General features: G+C 32.5%; 1 protein-coding gene across 9 annotated transcripts in view; it reads right to left on the bottom strand.

Moving 5' to 3' along the window:
• LOC124983487 (ALX homeobox protein 1) overlaps positions 1-20,530 on the bottom strand; it is a 231,364-nt gene that overhangs the window by 125,833 nt on the left and 85,001 nt on the right. For 8 of the 9 annotated variants that reach the window (XM_047550808.1, XM_047550800.1, XM_047550803.1 and 5 more), the window contains 2 exons: positions 19,140-19,341; positions 11,095-11,214 (listed from right to left, as the gene is read on the bottom strand). In XM_047550808.1, the coding sequence (XP_047406764.1) occupies positions 11,095-11,214; positions 19,140-19,341 (322 nt within the window). The remainder of the gene's footprint in view (positions 1-11,094; positions 11,215-19,139; positions 19,342-20,530) is intronic. The other variant, XM_047550802.1, reaches the window with a different exon arrangement.

The following is a 20,530-nucleotide window of genomic DNA, read 5'->3' as shown; positions in this document are numbered from 1 at the left end:
TTATTATACAACAGAATTTATTAACCAACCAAAATTATCATTAAGCATATTTGGCATTACCTAGTACATTGAGGGAAATAAAATTTTGAAGTACCAGGAGGAATTGATCAAGAGTTACAAATATACCATCTTTAAAAATGCATTTTAAAATATCATGCTTACCACAGCACATTTATATTAATTTTAGTTATTTCTAAGAAAACTTTATGTTCAGATATACTTTGACTTTCTAAGGGTATAGGAAGCATTCTTGCTACCATAGGACTACTGTCACATTTACTTACATATTAAAAGTGAATTGAACTTGGATACATTTGTATCTGAACATTCACAGTTGAACGTTGATCAGATACATACATATTTGGCTTTTGATCATAGAAGAAAACATTCTCCTATAATTCAACTTTGGTATCATGGAAAATAAGGCTATCAGGAAGAAGAGGTGCAAATAACATGGATGTTAATGTGTATGTATGTGCAAAATTTTTATGTTATCTACTAAAATCCTTTAATTTGACACAAGACATGAGGAACAGACTTGCCCCAAGCCACAAGTCAATGAAATGTTGAATGGTCATAGAAATTCTAAAAATAATAGTTTGATATCTTTCCTACTACATGACTCACTTCTCCCAGCATGGTTCAACAATTTCCCCTTCTGTCCAAGGTGACTCTTAAAACACACCAAAAAGAATCACTTCAAATTTTTCTTAATACCTTTTATAGCATCTTATAATCATTGCTGATCATAAAGCTGACCCAATACAAACCCCAAGTTTCACTTCTAAACTTCCTCTTCACCTCTCCTAATATAGAAGAATAGCTGTTCATATTGTTGGAGATGACTGTTGTATGCCATGCATGTCTCTTTCCACTACACTGAATATATCACTTCTCTTTACTCTTTTTCTTTCCCATTCCTGTAAGTTTTCTCTGTTTTCCTACTGTGTACCATAACATGTAACACTCTGTGAAGTTATTTTGAGACAGGGATCAAACATAAACTCCAGATCTATAAATTGCCCAGCCTCACACATTTTGCCTCCTTAAAAATTATTCCTGCAAATACTAAATTTGACTTAGGACTGAGACAAAAAGCCATCTTGACTGCAGTGGTTTTCTGACTTTATGGTATGACATTAGCTTTTCTCATCTTCTCTGGGTTTAAAGATTTATACACTATTGGTCATTTAAAGACAATTTAAAAAACTAGGAATGAAATCACCCTAAGATCAGCTATCCCACTCCTCAATATATATCCCAAAGAACTTAAATCAACTTATTACAGTGATATTGTCACATCAATACTTATAGCAGCACAATTCACAATTGCCAAGTTATGGAACCAGCGCAGATAGATGCCTTTCAAAAGATAAAAGGATAAAGAAAATGTGGTATATATACAAAATGGAGTTTTACTTAGCTGTAAAGAATGAAATTATGGCAATTGCAAGTAATGGACAGAACCAGAGAACATCAGGCTAAGTGAAATAAGCCAGACTCAGAAAGTCAAGGGTCAAGTGTTTTCTCTATATGCAGAAACCAGAGCAAAATAAGGGAGAAAAAAGGTGGGTGGGTAGAATTCCTTGAAAACAAAACAGATATTAGTGGAGCAGAGGAAGGGAGGGAGAAGGGATTGGATATGTGAGGAGCATGGAATGAAATTGACCAAACTATCCCATGAACATGTACAAATACACCACAGTGGATTTTACTGTTATGTACATTTATAAAGCACTAATTAAAAAATTAAAAATTAACAGAAGGGAGACCACTGGAGTAGTGGAAGAGGTACAGGCGGAAGAATGAGGAGAGGGAACAAATTATCTTCCATGTCTGTATGTCACAATGCACTTCAATATTGTGTATAACTATAATGCATTAATAAAAAAGTTAAAAAAATATAATTTTAAAGACCATTGTATTTATATGTTGGTTTCTAAATAGCATGAATAAAAATGAAAATAAAAGCTTCTAAGTTAAATAAAAACATGAATTAAAGTATACTTCAAATTAAAAAGGTAAAAAATGAAAGGACCAATGTAGCTCACTATATCAGATTACTACAACAGACTATTTAAGTATTTAATATCGTATTTTAGACAAAGTGACAAAACTTCTCCCTAAAGGTGATGAGATTTAGGCTTACTAAAATTGCTAAACATTTTTTAAAAAATGGACTCAGGGATCAGGATAATGTCTTTTCACCATTATTTGAGAGGTTCATTATGAATATTATATAAAGAAGATACTTAATAGAAAGAGACAGTTCTCTAGGGGTGTCCTACATGTGCATGTCCTGTGACAGTTTTCTTCTAGACTCTCTTCTCAAGGATGTTTGCATAGCTGACAGCCTGGGAAGACAGATAAAGCATTTCCCTCCATCACTGTCCTACCAAGACCCATTGCATATGGAGCACATGAATTCAGTGGACAGTTTTGGATATAGCTCATGGTGGAGACAGGAGCTAAAGTTACCTGATGAATATAGGGTTCTTTGGTTCAATTCATCGTGCTCTTGTTGCTGTTTCTATATCTGAACCCATTGTAGAAACTAAGATATTAATAAGTTTTACTTTCCCATTCCATGAGTGCCAGAGGAGATTATACTAATAGGTGAAAAGTTGCAAAGTTCTCATGTGATGAACTTTTTGATTTGCTGCCAGTGGTCAGAATTTAGTGTGAGTCTCTCCACCCTCTGATGTCCAAAGTTTTTACTATATAGATGATACTTTGTTGGTTGCCAAGTCAAAATGGTATGTGAATTATATCTCAATTTTAAAAAATCAGTTTCAGTATGATTGTGGTATTATCACACCTCTACCAGCAGGGGTGGCTGATAAACCTGGACAATACTCGGCCTATTTGTCTAAGTATTTTCTTGAGACTTTATGGGAGAACGAACAATGTCCAGTATTTCCAGTAGCCAAGAAGAAAAAACTCTTTCTTCAGTTCTTCATACTAAAAAAAAAAAAAAAAATCCAATATCCATTCAGAAATACAGGCAATACTTAAATCAGTGGGGGAACCTCTGGCAATAGAGGCAGCCTTCACCTGAAGGTATTTCTTGTGGTTTTGGATTTGTGACATTTCTGACACAGCCACTAGAGTTTACTTCTATAGAAAAGCATCTGTAAGATTCCTGCTGGACTGTTAGAAACGAAATAACTGGCTCTAGGAGAACTTGTGACTCTTTAGACTGATATTGCAGTTTTAGAGTCACTGACATTAAGGGCAGAAGATCTCCAAAAATACTTCTTGTCAAAAGAAAAGGGTATACCAAAACATGCTGCCAGCCTGTCAGTAGTGGCATGTCAACCTTACATTGGCAGCTGTCCTTCTTAGGGAAACTTAATCTCTACTCCACAACTGATTGGAAAGGGACCTCCATTAACACAGATTCCCTTAAATTCTAGCACCTGGTTCAGGGATGGTTCATCTTAGGCAAAATCTAACTTACTCTTGGGCTGTTGCCAGTGGCCTCACACTGGCAGATTAACCACATCCTGCTTGGGCCCTCAAATAACAAATCATAGTTGCTTATACAACTGTCTGCATTATTCACATGAACAATCATAGTAAGGGTTCATTCCCTGGTGAGAATGACTGATATTAAGTCATTGATTGGGCCTGACTCTTTTTCTGATGCAGAAACTATTCATGTGTGCCAGACTTGTGACTCTGGAAAAATCTACCCATTTGTCTTGTAGTGGAGGAGGTCCCATCATGACCCATACATTATCAATCAGCTGACTCTGGCCACATAAATGTTCTTGAAATTAGTCTGAATAATTTCTCAGGTTTTGGAATCCTTGAGTATGATATTTATGTGCCTTTTTAATCACAAAAGTTATTTGATAATGAGCTGACAGTCCAATTCTGCCTTTCTTTCCTCCTCCGTTTAATCCTTTTGTTAAGGCAATTTATGGATTTGATATCCACAGAAAAGGGTCATATGCCTGCAGTCACATCTTACATAATATCTAAGAAGAAATTCGCAAGGGTAATAAAGACAAATTTTTGACAACTCAGGATATTCTCCTGAGCATTCCTGGGAATGATGAGTATTTCTTTTCCCTAAAAGTAAGCACAGCTCAGCTTAACTGACCAATCCTTAGGATACAGTCTACCTAAAAGGAGACAGGTTATTCAAATTAATTCTGGTTAAGTTTTATAAAAATGCACTGGAGATGTGTTCCCAAACTTTCTAAATGAAATTTCTAGACATAACTAGAAAACAGAAAAAGAAGTGAATTTGTCGCTACTGAAATGGGACACTGTACTTTTGTGGAGTTAGATTGAGAATAATATGCTGTACTTTTGAAAGGACCATCTTAGGCCTTGGAGGTATGGAAAGGAGAGGAAAATCAATCAACTTTTATTCATCGAACTGCCCCTAAAGTCTTCCTCCACAGGAAAATGACCCTGAGTGTGGTTCCCCTATACTGCAGGAAGCACTTCAGATTTAACTTACTGCCAGATCTTCCATTTTATATGATTACATTTTATCATAAAGTCCAAAACAATTAATTCAAACAGCTACTATTTTCATTACCAAAATAAGTGAAAAAAGGAAAATCCAAATCAGGGAAGTCTTACATATAGGAAAGTTAAAAATACGGGGGTATTCTGGTAATTTGTTACATTGTCTGAAGCTATGATTTGAAAATAAAGTGATGGCAATGGAAAATCAGTCAAGGTCACAGTAGACAAAGGAACATTATCTTCCTAACTAGTACTTGGCTTTAATCACAAGCTCCCCTAACCTGTTATCTGTGAATTGTATACAAAATCATCCATTTAAAGCATAAACAGTAACATTTACTTCCCATATTAAAAACTCAATAATAATTTTCTATTACATTTGACATAAAATCCAAAGTGTTTGACATCACATCCTAGGTATTATGTGGATTAACCCATAGTGATTTTTCTATTTCTTATCTCTCTCCACTTATCCTTCTCTACTAATCAGTTCTGCCTATTCTAAACTTTCTGTTCCTTTAATATATTGTGTACCTATTTCAAGGTTTTGAAGACTTGCCTTATATTTAGCCCAAAGTAGTATTTTCCTATGGCTATTTCTTCAATTTATTTTTGAATCCTTATACAAATGTTATACATTACACAGAAATTTTCTGATCATTTAAGTACTTTGTTTTGTCTCTTAATCTTATTTTTTATAGCTGTTTTCAATATCTTACAGTATACTGTAGATTCACATGCATGCTGTCATCTCAAGTAAAATATATGCCCTGTGAGGTCAGAAATCTAATATCTTTTATTCACCGAGGTAAGAACACTACCTAGAAAACTTAAGATGCTTGCTGATTGTTGAAATATTCATTTATAAAGATAACAATTCTGACAATGATGATATTAGCTTGAATTAGAATTGAGATTCTCCTGATAACTCTATAAATATTCTAAAAGTCATCATCTAAAAACAGGAGCTGAAGGCACTTAAGAGCAATCAAGGTAGCCAGGACAAAGAGAGCCAATATCTTAGAAAGTAGAGTCTGATGCTGATGTAAGTCATATATTTCCCTTCAGGAAAATGTTCCTTCAGTAAAATTTAAAATTTATTAACAGGAAAGAGATGCCAAACATAAATTTGAGAACTGCTTATAGAGTTTCAGTGGAATAAAGTGAAAAACGTTGAAGTATACGAATACTAAGGTAGTGAGGACTGAAGGACCAAGATCCCAGAGTTGAGAGAACTAATGAAATATGAGCTCAAAGTCATGTCTACAACTTCCCTTCATGTTTTCCAGTTCCAAGTAGTAAATGTGCAGACGAGATGCTGAAAAACATAGAATAGCCATAATTGGGAAATAAAGACCTAAGAAGAAATTTTTTCAGTCAATTGGTAGAGTAGAGAAAGGGATTGGAATTCAGGGACAAATAAGTCAAAAGAAACCTGATATATACACCAGGTTTTCAGATGAAACACCAAACTGTTTTAACTCTAAGAGAAATAAAAAATAGAACAGTCATAAAATACTTTGAACATAACCTCTCAAGAATCTCTGCTCATACCATAACTGCTTTTCAGAATAAAATTAATCCTCTTTAGAGAAAGGAAATACCTTTACGTAGATGAAGTCTGGTACATAACCAAAGATTAATTGCATGGAAAGAAGATGAACTGACTAAAAATTCAAGAGATAAATAGCCAATAGAAATAAACCTATAAGTGAGCCAGGCATAGCATTAACTAAGAGTTTCAAAAATACCATACTTGAAATGTTCAAGAAAATTTACAGAAGATGATATAAAACTTGAAAAGGAATTTAAATAAAAGAATCAAATAGAAATTGTAGACCTAAATTTTAAAAAATGAAGAATTCAGAAGATTTGCTAAAAATCATTAGATAAAGCAGTGAACTCTTTAGGTCAAAAGAAACAACAAATTAAAACACAAAACATTCCAGGACATTGATATGATTTATTTTTTTATAAGAACCCAAAGCCACAGACAACAACAACAAAAAAAAACTAGACAAAAGGGACTGCACCAAATTTTTGTAGTTCCATGTAGCAGAGGAAATGATTAATGAAGCAAAGAATCAACCAACATAATAAGAGAAAATACTTACAAACTATTCATCTGATAAGGAGTTAGTATTCAAAATACATGAAGATCTAAAAAAAAAAGTAGCAAAAAAAAATCCTGTTTTAAAAAAATGGGCAAAGTATGTGAATAGACTTTTCTCAAAAGAAGACAAAGGTCAACAGGTATACAATAAAATTGTATCACATCACTATTATCAGGGAAATGCAAGTTAAAATTACAATGACACATCGCTTCACAATTGTTAGAATGACTATTGTTAAAAAGACAAAGAAAACAAGAGTTGTCAAGTACATTGATGAAAATGAACTGTCTAATACTGTTGGTGTAAAGGTAAATTATTACAAGCCATTATAGGAAACACTATGGAGTTTCCTCAAAAATTAAAAGTAGAACTACCAAATTATCCAACAGTCCTATTACTGGGAATCTACCCAAATGAAATCAATATGTTGAAGAGATATCTGTCCTCCCATGTTTATTGCAGCATTATTCATTATCATTAGGATATGAAATTAAACTAAATGTCTGTGAATAAAGAAAAAGCCACATACATACAAAACTGGATATTACTCAGTCAAAAAAAATAAATTATGCCATTTGCAACAAGATAAATGAACCTGGAGAACATTATACTCAGTGATATAAGCCAGGCACAGAAAGACAAATGCCATATGATCTCACTTACATATGGGGTATCTGAAAAATCTTATCTCATAACAGAGAGTAGAATGGTGGTCCCAGAGACTGCAATGGTTTGGGCGAGAGGAGATGTTGATCAAGAACACAAAATTTTAGTTAGAAAGAAGGAATAAGCTGTAATAGATCTATTATACAACATGACGAACAATGCCTGGCGTTCTCAAAAATGCTAAGAGTGGATATGAAGTGTTCTCACTACATAAATGATAGCTGTAGGTGATAGTTCATATGTTACTTATCTAGACTTAGTCATTCAGCAAGGTATATACACTTCAAACATCATGTTGCATATAATAAATCCATAAGATTTTAATATCTCAATTTAAAAAACAAAGCTAAACAAAAAATAAAACACAAAGCCAAAAAGGGGAATTCATAAAGAATGTAACAAGGTATTGAAGGGGCAAAACAAAAAAACAAAAATATGCGATTAATGCAAAAGGAGATTAAAGGAGCAAAAAATCAAAAACTAAACATAGTGCCACAAACAGGACACAGAAAACAAACAGAAGGATGGCATACATAAGCCAACTTTCACTCTTAATTAAAATAGAATAGATTAGAGTGAATATTGCAAGGAAAAGAAAATTAAAAGCAGAAAAGACTGTAAAACTAAGCAAAACCTAACTGTACAGTTATGAGAGAGACTTTAAAGAGAAAAACAAATTTTGAATGTGAATGCTTAGAAATACACATACTTGGCCTGAAAGGCCATTAGTTAAAGAGGACAACTACAGTTAAAAATAGAAAAATATGACAGAAGTATCAATGATACAATGACTTAACTATTCTAAATGTGTATGTTCTAATAGCTTCAATGTATGAGGTCAAATCTGAGAAAACTAAAAACCAATTTATAGAAATCTGCAATCACAATAAGAATTTTAGTACTTCTCTCTCTGTAGCTAATATACCATCCCTCCCCACAAACCACTAAGAAAACATCTTTAAGCACACAATTAAAAAAAACTTGAACAAAACAAGGTTTTAATAACAACATACTTAACACCTGCTGCATACATATTTCTTTCAAGTTTGCCTGGAACATTTCCCTAATACACTATGTGCTAAGATAAACTTTATACAAACAAGAGCAATCTTACATCAAACTCAGAGGAAACATATTTCAACCACATGTATAAGGCCAATATGCAAGCTTTACACCAAAATCCAAAGAGAAACCTACACAAGAAATAAAATTTATAGTCTCAATATCTTGAGTACAAATGAAAGAATCATAAACAAAATATTAGCAAGTCAAATCTATTAATATGTTAAAAAGAAAATGCATTATAACTAAATTATTTTATTCTAGGAAGACAAGGTTCAGTGTTAGAAAGTAATCAGTTTTCTTCATAGAAAGTATTTGATATATATAACTTAAAAAACATGTAGGAAGGATCATCATCATAATCAACATCATCTTAACTCTGAAGATGCTAAGGAAGATAACCTCGTTTAACCATAGCTTCTATAAGACCTATTTAGAGGGGCATATTGAAATTTTCACCCTGAAATCAGAAAGTAGAAAAGGTTGTTTGTAATGAACATCACTATATGCAAATTGTACTTGTGGTAATAATCATGACAAGGCAATAAGAAGAAAAGAACAGAATAAAAGTTAGGGAAAAGAAAAAGAACTATCATTATCCATAGATGACATGATTAGGTGTACAGAACATTTAAAAGACTTGATAATCTATTAAACATAATAAGTGATTTCATCAAAGTGGTTGCATACACAATCAATATGAAAAAAAAAAAAAAACATTTCTATATGCTAATCAAGCATGATGTGAGAAAACACCAAATAGCTAGGAAAAAAATCTAATAAAAATGTATACTACCACTATGAAAGAAAACTTCATAGTTTCTTGCTATTATGGACATTTCAAAAATCTGTCTATATTATTTTTTAATCAGTATGACAATTTCAGATAGAAATTGGCTTCTCAATAATACAAGTCATTATGAATAGTATTTTCCATATTGAAATTCATTGTAAACAAATCCTGTTCAGTGAAAAGTGCAGGCTTCAATTAATTCATCTCTTCAAAATCAAGGTAAATTGAATTTAGTTTTGAAGAACATCAGAAAGAAATTTACAAAGGCAAATAAACTAATAAACTACAAGGATTTTGCATGAAAGGTATACTGTGATTTAAAATCATGTTAATTATTTTCAAGATGGCTAGGAATTTTTTTACTGAATATAAATAAAAATACATTCTCCCAAGGATAAATAACTGACTTTATAAGGGAATTTTAGGAAAGAAACAGTTCATTTCTTTTGAGTATTTGAGATTTAAAGACAAAAGAAGGTGAAATAGTAGTAAATTTTAAAATTATATTACCCACACATCAATTAAAAAACATTAATACTGGCATTTCTAGAGACATACTGATTAGCAGCATGTTCTGAAAAGTGATTTCCTATCCTAAAGGAAAAATGCTGAATTTTTAAAGGCTTCCTTGTGATGAAGGTATGACTATATATAATTAGAAAAACAATTCATATGTGAGCAATAGTGTTATGTCAACAATAGTTTCATCTTAGTCTTTTTAAAATATTTTTTTAGCTGTAGATGGACACAATACTTTTATTTTATTTATTTATTTTTATGTGGTGCTCAGGATCAAAGCCAGTGCCTCATACATGATAGACAAATGCTCTACCACTGAGCCACAACTGCAACCCCTCATCTTAGTCTTATTGATATAATATTAATGAACTCATAATTCAGTATTACAGTGAAATTTGGAGACTTGATAATTTACATCTGACAGAGAAAATATATAAAATCGATTTAACTTTCCAGATTGAACTTTGAAAAATACTATATTACTGAATGTCAAAATTCTCATTTTATATATATATATATATATATATATATATATGTTCACATATGAAATTGTAAAATTATATTTAACTCTTAAAGTTATTCACTGGATACTGGTACAAGACCCAATAGATACCTGAAACTGTGAATTGTATAAAACCCTATATATGATATATAAAACGTTGACAGCATCACTGGTTTTACACTCCAGTTTCACAAGTAATGCTAATAAAGGACACAAGCACTATGATGTTGAAACAGTGATCTGGTAACTGTGATATCAACTAAGAAGCTAGTGGGCAGGTATTGTATACAGTGTGGATACTGGGGAGAAAGAGATGATTCATGTCCTGGGAAGCATGAAGAATGACCATAAGAGATTTCATCACACTACTAAGGACTGTGCATGCTTTTAAACTAATAAATTATTTATTTCTGGAATTTTCCATTTAATATTTTAGACCATGGACAAAAGGAAGACTTCTGTACTCTTTAGAGTATCAAGTTCATGAAATAAGAAAAGAATCTGAGGAATTTTTCCAGTTTAAAGAAAACTAAGGGAAAATGACAACTAAATTTAAAATGTCTTCACTGAATCTCAGACTAAAAATGGGACATTAGTAGGACTACTGGAAAATTTGAATAAAGTCAACTGGATCATAGTATTGCAGCGATATTAATTCCTAAACTGGTAACTGGACTATGGCTACATAAGACACTAGTCTCTGAGAAATCTGGTTAAAGGATACAAGGTATTATTATATCCATTCTAGGACCACCTCCTACACACTGTACAAGCTTATAGAGCAAATGAAGATGATGTAGGAAACAAGCAGCATACGACTCAAATGTTACTTGGGAAAAACAAACTATAACATAAAATTACTAGTATAAACACCTTAGAAACTGGCTTAGCATCAAAACAGTGTACTGGAAGAATTTTAAGAGGAATAATTGTTTGTTGGAGTTAGTACTTACTTCACCAAATGTAAAATCCTGTAAATCTACTTCTTCATATTCTTCTTCAGATTCTTCATTTTTGATAGCCTCTAGAGCTGTTGTCAATTTCTTTCGCAAAATAAAGCCTTTCCAAACTGCCTAAACAAAAATTTAAACTATGTTATACAGGGTTATAGATCAAACTCTTGACCAGATTCTCTGTGTTATCCCATTAGAAAGATAAAACATCTTAGAACTTAGTTTAATGGCTCAATAATCTGTTTTTTGAACTTTATGTGACACTTAAAACTGCAAGATAAATTAAACAACTGCATGTGTATGAATCTCAGGAGATTTTCTTTGTGGTAAGCAGAAAAGAATCTTTAAAACTCCCTCAACTGCACATGTAGGTCAACCAATCAATTATCTGACAATTCCTCCAGGACTCATTCTAAACTAAGAAGAAAGAAATACAAAGAAAAACCAATTTTGCTGATTTTCAAATGATTATGTGTAAAATAAGTCAAAGCATATTTAGGAAAACTTCAACATATACAAATGGTCCATAACAATTTCATTTTTAAATGAAGTCAGCACAATGAAACTGAAAACATTCAGATTACTTAGTAATCCTGGAGTAGGAAAGCTTTTCAAACTCTACCTCTAAGTACAATGAAGCTTTAATATCTATATATAAACATCTATAGATATATACATATATATCTATATATATACTGCACATGAGTTTCAGGATATATTAAGCATAAAATTCAAGCAAGAAATAATTATGTTTTGCATGTTACTATTTATGAAAAATTGTATATAAATATATTATAAATATATTAAATAAACATATTGAAGTGTATATGCTTGCTTACATTTAAAAATTAAAGTATAAATTATAAAATTTATTTTTTAAATGGTTATATATAAAGGCAGAAAACAGGGTAGAAGGCAATATAAGCTTGAATTCTCCAAGTATCTCTTGATTAGAATTGAATTTGGAACTATGTACATGCACACTCTGAATAAATGGCCTGTTTGTCCCATTTCTGTGGTCTTTATTTCTACTTTATACTATGTACAAACACACTCCCCCCACTTTCTTTCTCCACTCCGAGGCAGTGAGGCAGAGGAGAAAAGAACAATTATGTTAATGTTAGTAGGAACCAAGATTTTATAAAGAAAAAATGTAAATACATTTTCAAGCTCAGCACATTGGGAAAAAAAATCTAAAAGTAATGACCATACCTGCAACAATTTATTCTGATTTTATCCAGTCTGGGGTCTCTATATATTATTCTCACTAAGGGAACTAAGGATCTTTGAAGAAATTAATGACTGCAAACCTGGGACAAAATGTCTACTAAATGAACTTGAAACAATATATCATGTTAGAAAGCAAGTAAAAAATTTAAAGACTACTGAATTGTATCAAAAAGGTTAACTTGAAGGAACTCATTAGCCAAAGAAGGAACAATTTGAGCATTAATAAGAATAAATGCAATGGCATCATACACATGATATATTATTAAAATTAATGAATTCATTATAATTATTTGTGCTACTATGATATCCTCTGGAAGATGCTAGGAAACTTCACTGATCTAAAAATTTATAATTAAGGGTAAATAGCAAACATTTAACCTGTCTTTCCAGGATGAACTGTGTAACTCAGGGTATCTAAAGAATTGATTAAACAAAGATTTCCTGTGCAGACATGTTTTAGCTAATAAATAAAGGAGCAAAAATATAAAGTATCACAAATTTATAGAACAATAATAAAATAGTTGACATAGGCAATGTTTATTAATGGACACTAAAATTCCTGAAGTCACCAGATATTAATTATCTTGTTGTAACACATATCACCACCTACAAAGTATCCTTGCTCAAAAAAAAAAAAAAATCAAATGTTAGATCTTGCTGTCAATTTACAAAAACAAGGGGACATGAAATATATTAAATGCAATGGGGATGCAGTGGGTAAAATTTTAGGAAGTAGAAATCTCTGCAGGACAAATGACCTGGTTTCTTCATTGAATAAACCTTAAGAAAAACAAGGGAGTTGCTGTGTGTTTAAGTATGTAAGTATTATGTAAAACAAGCACAAAGTGATGAACTCATTTGTATTTTGATTAAACATTTGTAAAATTGTAGAGGAAGTCTGAATACTGATATGATATTTGGAGACACTAAAAACTAATCATCACATTTTAGCAATATATTGCAGGTATACATGAAATAAGACTTCTTAGGTCTTGCAGAAGTAATAATGAAATATTCATGAAGGGGTGATTTGTTTCACATAATCTAGTGATGAGGAGGAAGAGATATGTTGGTTTTTAAAAGAGTCAATATTGGCCATAGTTTAACAATAAACATAATTTCATAAAGTGTGAAACTAAGCTTTTTCTGATAGGACAGTAATTAATACATACCAGAAACTCTATGGGGGTGGGAAAGAAAATAAATGCAATATGGAAAATATATAATATGCTAAAAAATACCATGGACTAAAACAAAATAGGATCAAAGAGTAGGGAACATTGGAGAGGAACTGCTATTTTAAATAGAGTATCCCAGGAAATTCTCACTGTGTAATTAACATTTGATTATAAGCATAATGGATCCAAGGGACACCAACCTAAGGATACTATCAGTGAGCAAGATTTCTGTAGAGTTCAACAAGTGCTATCTTCCATGTTCTTTGAATCTGTGACCAAATTTTTGTCTCTCAACTGTGAATTTATAAACATTTCATTAAGGAACATTTCAAATACATAGAAGAGTCCTTGAATACCTATGTACCCACTTTCAGTGCAGTTGAAGGTCTTATACTACTCAGACAAATCAGAAGCTGTGCTAAATCTGTTATTGCTGTCATTAATTCTCAGGTATGTAATCCTGGGTAGGACATGCAGGCTGCTGATAAAGGCAGATACACAGTGCCTTACAATGTCACAGTGTATCTGAAACTATATGACTGCCACAAGTGGTGAATCCAATTCTCAGCCATGCTCATCATGATTAGTCTCCATTCTCTGATACAGTGTAGCAGAGATACTCTTTTCCTACCCTGTGATAAATACTTGAGCTCTCCAGTGTTTCCAGCCTTACCCTAAAAGCCATGAGAAACCCGGCTAACATGTCTGGTGTGAAAATTCAATTCTTCTCTCAACCTTGAGACATACCCTTTTCAAGCATTCTCTGTTCTTCTACTTCCAATTCCAATTTTTCTACATGGAAGAAATTTGTTTCAATCAAACTTCACCATCAATCTCAACAGGTTGTTTTTCAACTTTCTCCAAGATAACCTCACCACAGAAGTAAGGAATATGTTAGGACACAGTTACTCCCTCAGAAAATTTACATTTTTTTTTAATTGTTTTTGCACACATGTCACACTTCAGATTCCATTCACAGACTGAAATTTCTTTGCCTGGAAAAGTATGTGGTAGGTCCAAGAATCCAGAAGGGGCTTTATTCTCTAAAATATTTATTGCCTAAACTATATTTCTCCTTTTCACCAATATATCTTTCTTTTTACCCAACCTCTGGATTTATAATTATGATTGTTATTACCACTAAACCAAGCTCAAAATCATTTGTAAAATTAAAATCATAAAATTCATGAATGATCAGATAATCATTAGCCTCCTTTCTATGCTACAATGTAGTGGAGATTAAATTAAATTAGAAAATTTTACATATTGAATGAGAAAATGTTTACATATAGTGATAATCACATGACTGTCACATAATGGGCACACATCATTATTTCTTCCAATACCCTTGCCCTATTTCTTCTAGAAATTCTATTTACTTAGTTTACTAAGTAAGGAAAGCATGTAATACTCAACATTGTATAAAGTTAAAAAATTAAAGTTAGCTAATTATTTTTGCCTCTAAAAAATGAATTGCATTATAGATAATATTCCTGATTTGTAACTTGTTATAAACAATTTCTAACCTTTTAAAAGAGTTCAAGATTCTCCTAAACTGAGGAGAAAACAATATAAATATATTCAAGAACTTGAACAATATTAAATGATAGAAATAGAAGATGGAATATTTTTGTGTAATGATATAAGGGGCGGGCTCTGAGGGCCCCAGAGTCGCACCCTGGCCTGATCTCTAAGATGGCACCTGGCAGCTTGCCAGACATAGCTGCACTCATAAACAAGTTTTAGGAAGTAACTCTGGTTGGCTGTTGTACATGAGGCAATCCTGGTATCTGCCTGGAGACTGCTCCTTGATAGGCTGACTTTCCTGGTAGTCTACTCTCTGATAGGCTGATGTTCTCGATATAAGTCTGAGACTTGCGGAATAAACTCCTTTTGGTTCCTGTGATCAAGAAGAGCATACGCCATTGTGATTGTCCCCGTGGGCGGTGGGCGATCATATAATGAGAAATAAAATTAATGAAATTGAAACGATTGCTTTAAAAAATGACCTTCATTTTTAATTCACCCATTTTGAAGACTATCACCAGTCCCTTTCCCTCTTTATGATTGCTTTCTTACATAGAGTTGGGTTCTTATTGCACACCAGGACATGTCACATGCTCTCGATGACTGGTATATGCAAGTTAGCTTAGTAAGAAACATACATTGTTTTAAATACCTTTAATCTGGGATTCCTTTATCTGGGTATTTTATGTTCCCTTGGTTACTTGCTTCCCTTTAGCATGTCTTCTCCCTAATATGTAAATGGACCCATGACTTCTTGAAAGTGAAGTTCCCTTCACATTCCTTCTCCCTTGACACTGCTCTGACAAGGTTTAAGAATTAGGCAGATATGCTTGCTTTCCTTTGATTCTTTTCTCTAAGGTCATTATCCTTATATACCCCCACCCTTTTATACCAATATTATGATAATATAGCAAGATTAAGGATAGAACCAGTAAAACTAATAGAAAGGACAACCTTTATCTAACCATCAAGGACTGAGGCAAAAGACAGATTCATCATGGTTCACAATGGATCTATCCCCAAATGATTAGCAAGCTAGACCTTGTACAAAGCTGTAGTGTGTGCATTTCTGGTATAACACCTAGAGATACTTCCCTCAAAAATGTGGGTAGGTTTAGGAATTCAAGTCCTAGTTTATTTAGAAATAAAGATAATATAATTGTGTTGGTAAGTAATGCTCATAATTTATTAATTTCTATTCAAAGGCATTATAGTTCTCCTGGTAATCCACTTACAATTAATTTATCTTTCTTATACATTCAAATCAATTCCCTGCCCAGACAATTATATCTCTATTTGACATATCTGATATCTTTTTCTTCTCCAACCACCATTTACTACTCCCAGAACACACTATATACTTACTGCTTATTCAAATCTATTACACATCTTTGACCATGTTTCTCCTATATAATTTTAATATAGGTAGTCTAGTTGCAATGTATTTATTATTCCAGTCACATATAATCCTATATTTTTTATAGCCACTATCCGTTATATTGGAATTCCATTCCTCTATATATTAACATTGATCCCTACCAGTTTTGGAAGCTATGTTTTCATCTTTTGAGTTTCTGTAATGAATAAATCAAAAATTTATATTAACTCACAAATTATTTATTGATCACATAATAAACACAAAAAGGGGAAACAAGACCATGACATAGCAATTTAACATAAAGTGATTCAAGTATCTGACTTTGCAGACACTTTAGTCTCAACAAATAGCTTCCACAGGTCCCCAGAGGTTGTCTATATTTCATCCAACCAAAAAAATGAAAGGAACAAGTTTTATGGGGTTGTTATAGAAATTGTGCATATATCTTCTACTCACATTCCATTGACTACAACTTTAAAAGAGGGCCACAGTAAACTACAAGGGAAGCTGCGAAACCAAGTTGGCCAAATATGCCAGGAAGAAGTAGAGAATGGAAATTTCAGTGAGCAGAAAGCAGTCCCCAGCTCATTCTTCATGGAATCTTCAATCCAATCTTTCTAAAACTGAGGATATTTTTGCTATCTCAAGCTCTGCTCCCAGGATGTTTAGGCAGTCTAGAATTTATGTTTTATGATAAGTGGTTTAATAAACTAGATAATTATATCCAGAAAAAGAGAAAATGCAGTTGAATTCAGTGAGTTGACTACTCTGATGTACAATAAAAAAACTCATCCTAAATTACAAAGAAAAACTAAATTATGCTTCTTTGAATTACAGATACAAAGAAGCTCAGTCATATGATGTCTTTCAGTGATATCAGTTACTACTATAGAGACTTTCATAAGGTAATGGACTTCTTCTTATTGAGAAGAATGAAGAAAAGTTGATTAGTCATTTACCATTAATGCTGAAAAATGCATGGCACATCCAATAATGAGAGGAATTTGGGCTGCATGACAACTACATTCCTTATGCAACAGAACAATATTTTGAGATAGTAATTAGAATTTTTCTTACTTTTTCTCAAAGTTCCGTTCAATCAACTGCACTACCCTCATTTCTACCATTATCTGGCAGCAGTACCAGTTTTGTCTATGCACAGTTCTCAGGAGGAATACTGTACAAAAAAATTAAGTAAATTAAAACACTGGATATGTTCATTAAAGCCAAGACAGGTAATTCTCTGGAAAACTATAGTCTTACAAGAAGGGACAGGTAATTTAGAGAAAAGATGATCACTTTTATTTTCTTAAATTTAAGGTTATTTTTCCAGTTGTTTGTGCCAAATACCTAGAAGGCATCCCTGACTCCTCCTTATCTCTCGTATACCATGTGCCCATGCACTAACATTATCAGCTTCTATTACCAAAATATATATCATATCTTCAAGATAAATCAATATAGTCTAGAATGTGATAATCTTACTACCTCCACTGCAAAGATTTTGGTTTATATCATCATTATTTCTTGTTGGGATACTGCATTAGCTTCCCAACTCATCTTTCTGCTACTACTCCTGCCCTCCTACAATACATTTGCAATGTAAAGTAAACTTGATCATGTCAGTCCATGATTACTCCTTTTAAAGTCCTTGAATGTCTTCCTGTATAACTGAAATAAAGCCAAAGCCTTCTATAATCATTCTCCAGTCACACAAGCATCTTGCTATTCTGTAAACACTGTGGGTATTCTACTAATTCAGGGCTTTTGAACCTGATATTCCTTTGCCTGGAATATCCTTTCCCTAGATATCCAATGGTTAGTCTTGCCCTCCAAAGTCCCCTTTTTTCTGGTCTTCTATATCCCTTCTATCTAAAAGTATAAACTTCCCTTTGATATCCCCACCCTGCTTTACGTTTTCCCCTTAATTCTTACTACTACCAAGTAATTTCCAACAGAATGTAAAGTAGCAAGATTTTTATGTCAAGAAATATTTGCTGGATGAATAAATAATTTGCTAAATTTTTTGTTCAGTTAATTAGCATTCAATTGAAGCACAGTTCTATAGATATTTATAGGCCCTATTTTATATGTTTATTTAGTTTATGTTTGCTTCTTCCATCAGAATGTAGTAAATACCTTTACATCACAAATTTGTTTGTTTGTGGTTTTATGTCCTAAGCCTAGAAAGTGCCTGTCAAATTGAAAAATACTAAAGAATGAATAAATTAAAAAGAACTTAATTGACTTAAAATTCAGTTTGAAATCTGGTCTTAGTGGCATTGACTCAAACCTATGCACTGCTTGCTTTCTGAATTTTTAAAAATGAAATGGGTATTTGAAGAACTTTTACAATTATTTTGATAGAGTTTCTAAAGTATTTCTATAAGTAACTACCAATTGGGTCAAAGGAGACCTGCTTTGGGCTAACCAAATCTTAGCCAATTTGACAAATGACACATTTGAGGAGATATTTTAAATATGATTGTGTGGTTCAACTTGACCCATAGTCATAAAAATGTTATTTCAGTTTTAAAGACTATTCCTTCAATCTAGATACTAAACAGAACCACAGCCAATCTACAACTAATAGCCTGTATGCCACATGAATAAGAAATAAATTCATGTAACTGTAAATCACTGAGATTTGAGGGTTGTTTTTAAACAGAATAACCCAGTGAAGATGTTCAATAAATCATGACTAATCATGTTATCAAAAGATTGAAATTAACCTGAATAAGAACAGCAGCCTTCTCCCTCTGTTCTTGAATATTCATCGTATTTTTTCTTTTTTCTTTCTTTAAAACAGTTTGAATATTGATGAAGGAATTTGGCAGGGGCTCTGTTGCAGCAGTATGCATTCGTACAGAGAAACTGCTCCGCATGCGCACAGTGTAACCACGCCAGTGTGCCTGGATAACTATTGCTGCCCTGCTGCAAACGGAAAGAAAAGTTTTAGTATGCATGAATACATACTTGTACATAAGAAGTATTCATAACCTATATTTTAAACATGAACTGCATATAATACTACGTAAAAGCAACTTAACTATAACTATAGTTATAGAAGTAAAAAAAAAGTATGGAAACCTTCAAATTTGAAGGAGAGAATAAGTCAATGGTTTTGACAGAGGGATGTGGGTAAAAAGGAGTTCTGTTTATTTCTTTAAGAAGAGAGATATAATAGAGATTTTGTATGCTCCTGGGGATATTGGTCCAGGTAGAGGGTGAGGATGAGAAGAAGAGATAAATAAATACTTAAAATACCCTCCTAATGCCCAAAAGTAAAGTCTACTGTTTTCCCAGACTATACCTACTTGCCAATTTCAGGCACCAAATTAGTCAATGCTTTTTCATATTGCCATAATCCAAGCAGCAATAATAGAAAAATGTGATAAATATGTACACTGAAAATAAATGAGTCCATGATGTGTTTCATCACTTAACTCTTCCTAATTGGAATTTTTACCTTTCCCACGCAGATTTTATTAACAAGGCATAGAATATAGTCAAAAGTGCTAACTATTCTGTCTTGCTCTCTCTTCAAATTCTTGAGTTTGTCTTAAAAGATGTAAGGTGGAGAAGGGATTCCATTCTCCAATATTTTCTTGAAACAGTTTTCAATGATTTTATAATTTATCAAAACCAAGGAAATTTTGTCCTTCCCCATTCAATCTTTAAGATGAAGTTGACTTAGGCAATACTTTCTATCATGCCTGACCATATTTAATTTTTTCTCATAGTGAGACAATTGTGGGAAGTTAGGAATAATACAATTATTTTCTATTATCATAATAATCATCATCTTTTCTTAGTAAAAATCATATATGTTTAAGAAATATCCTTAGCATAAGAGTATTATAAATTGGGCTTAGAAAACTTCAACATAGCCTACAGTGAATCTTTCAGAATTACTAAATTTCAAGTTTAAGTGGGCAGGTATAGAGTTTCTTTTTCCTTCATTCTTGAGGTCTTTGGTTTACCTCTATTTTCAGTTCTTCATCCTTACTTACTATTATCCTTTAGCTATTTTATCTATCATTATGAAGTTCCAAGTATGTTTTATATAAAATTTGGATAGGCAATATCTGCAGTGTTTGGAGCAAAAGCAATCAGTTAAATA

This window comes from Sciurus carolinensis, chromosome 4 (assembly GCF_902686445.1).
Source record: "Sciurus carolinensis chromosome 4, mSciCar1.2, whole genome shotgun sequence".
Classification (NCBI taxonomy): Eukaryota; Metazoa; Chordata; class Mammalia; order Rodentia; family Sciuridae; genus Sciurus; species Sciurus carolinensis.
Note: the sequence above shows the minus strand (reverse complement) of the source record. Positions and strands in the feature narration are given on the sequence as shown.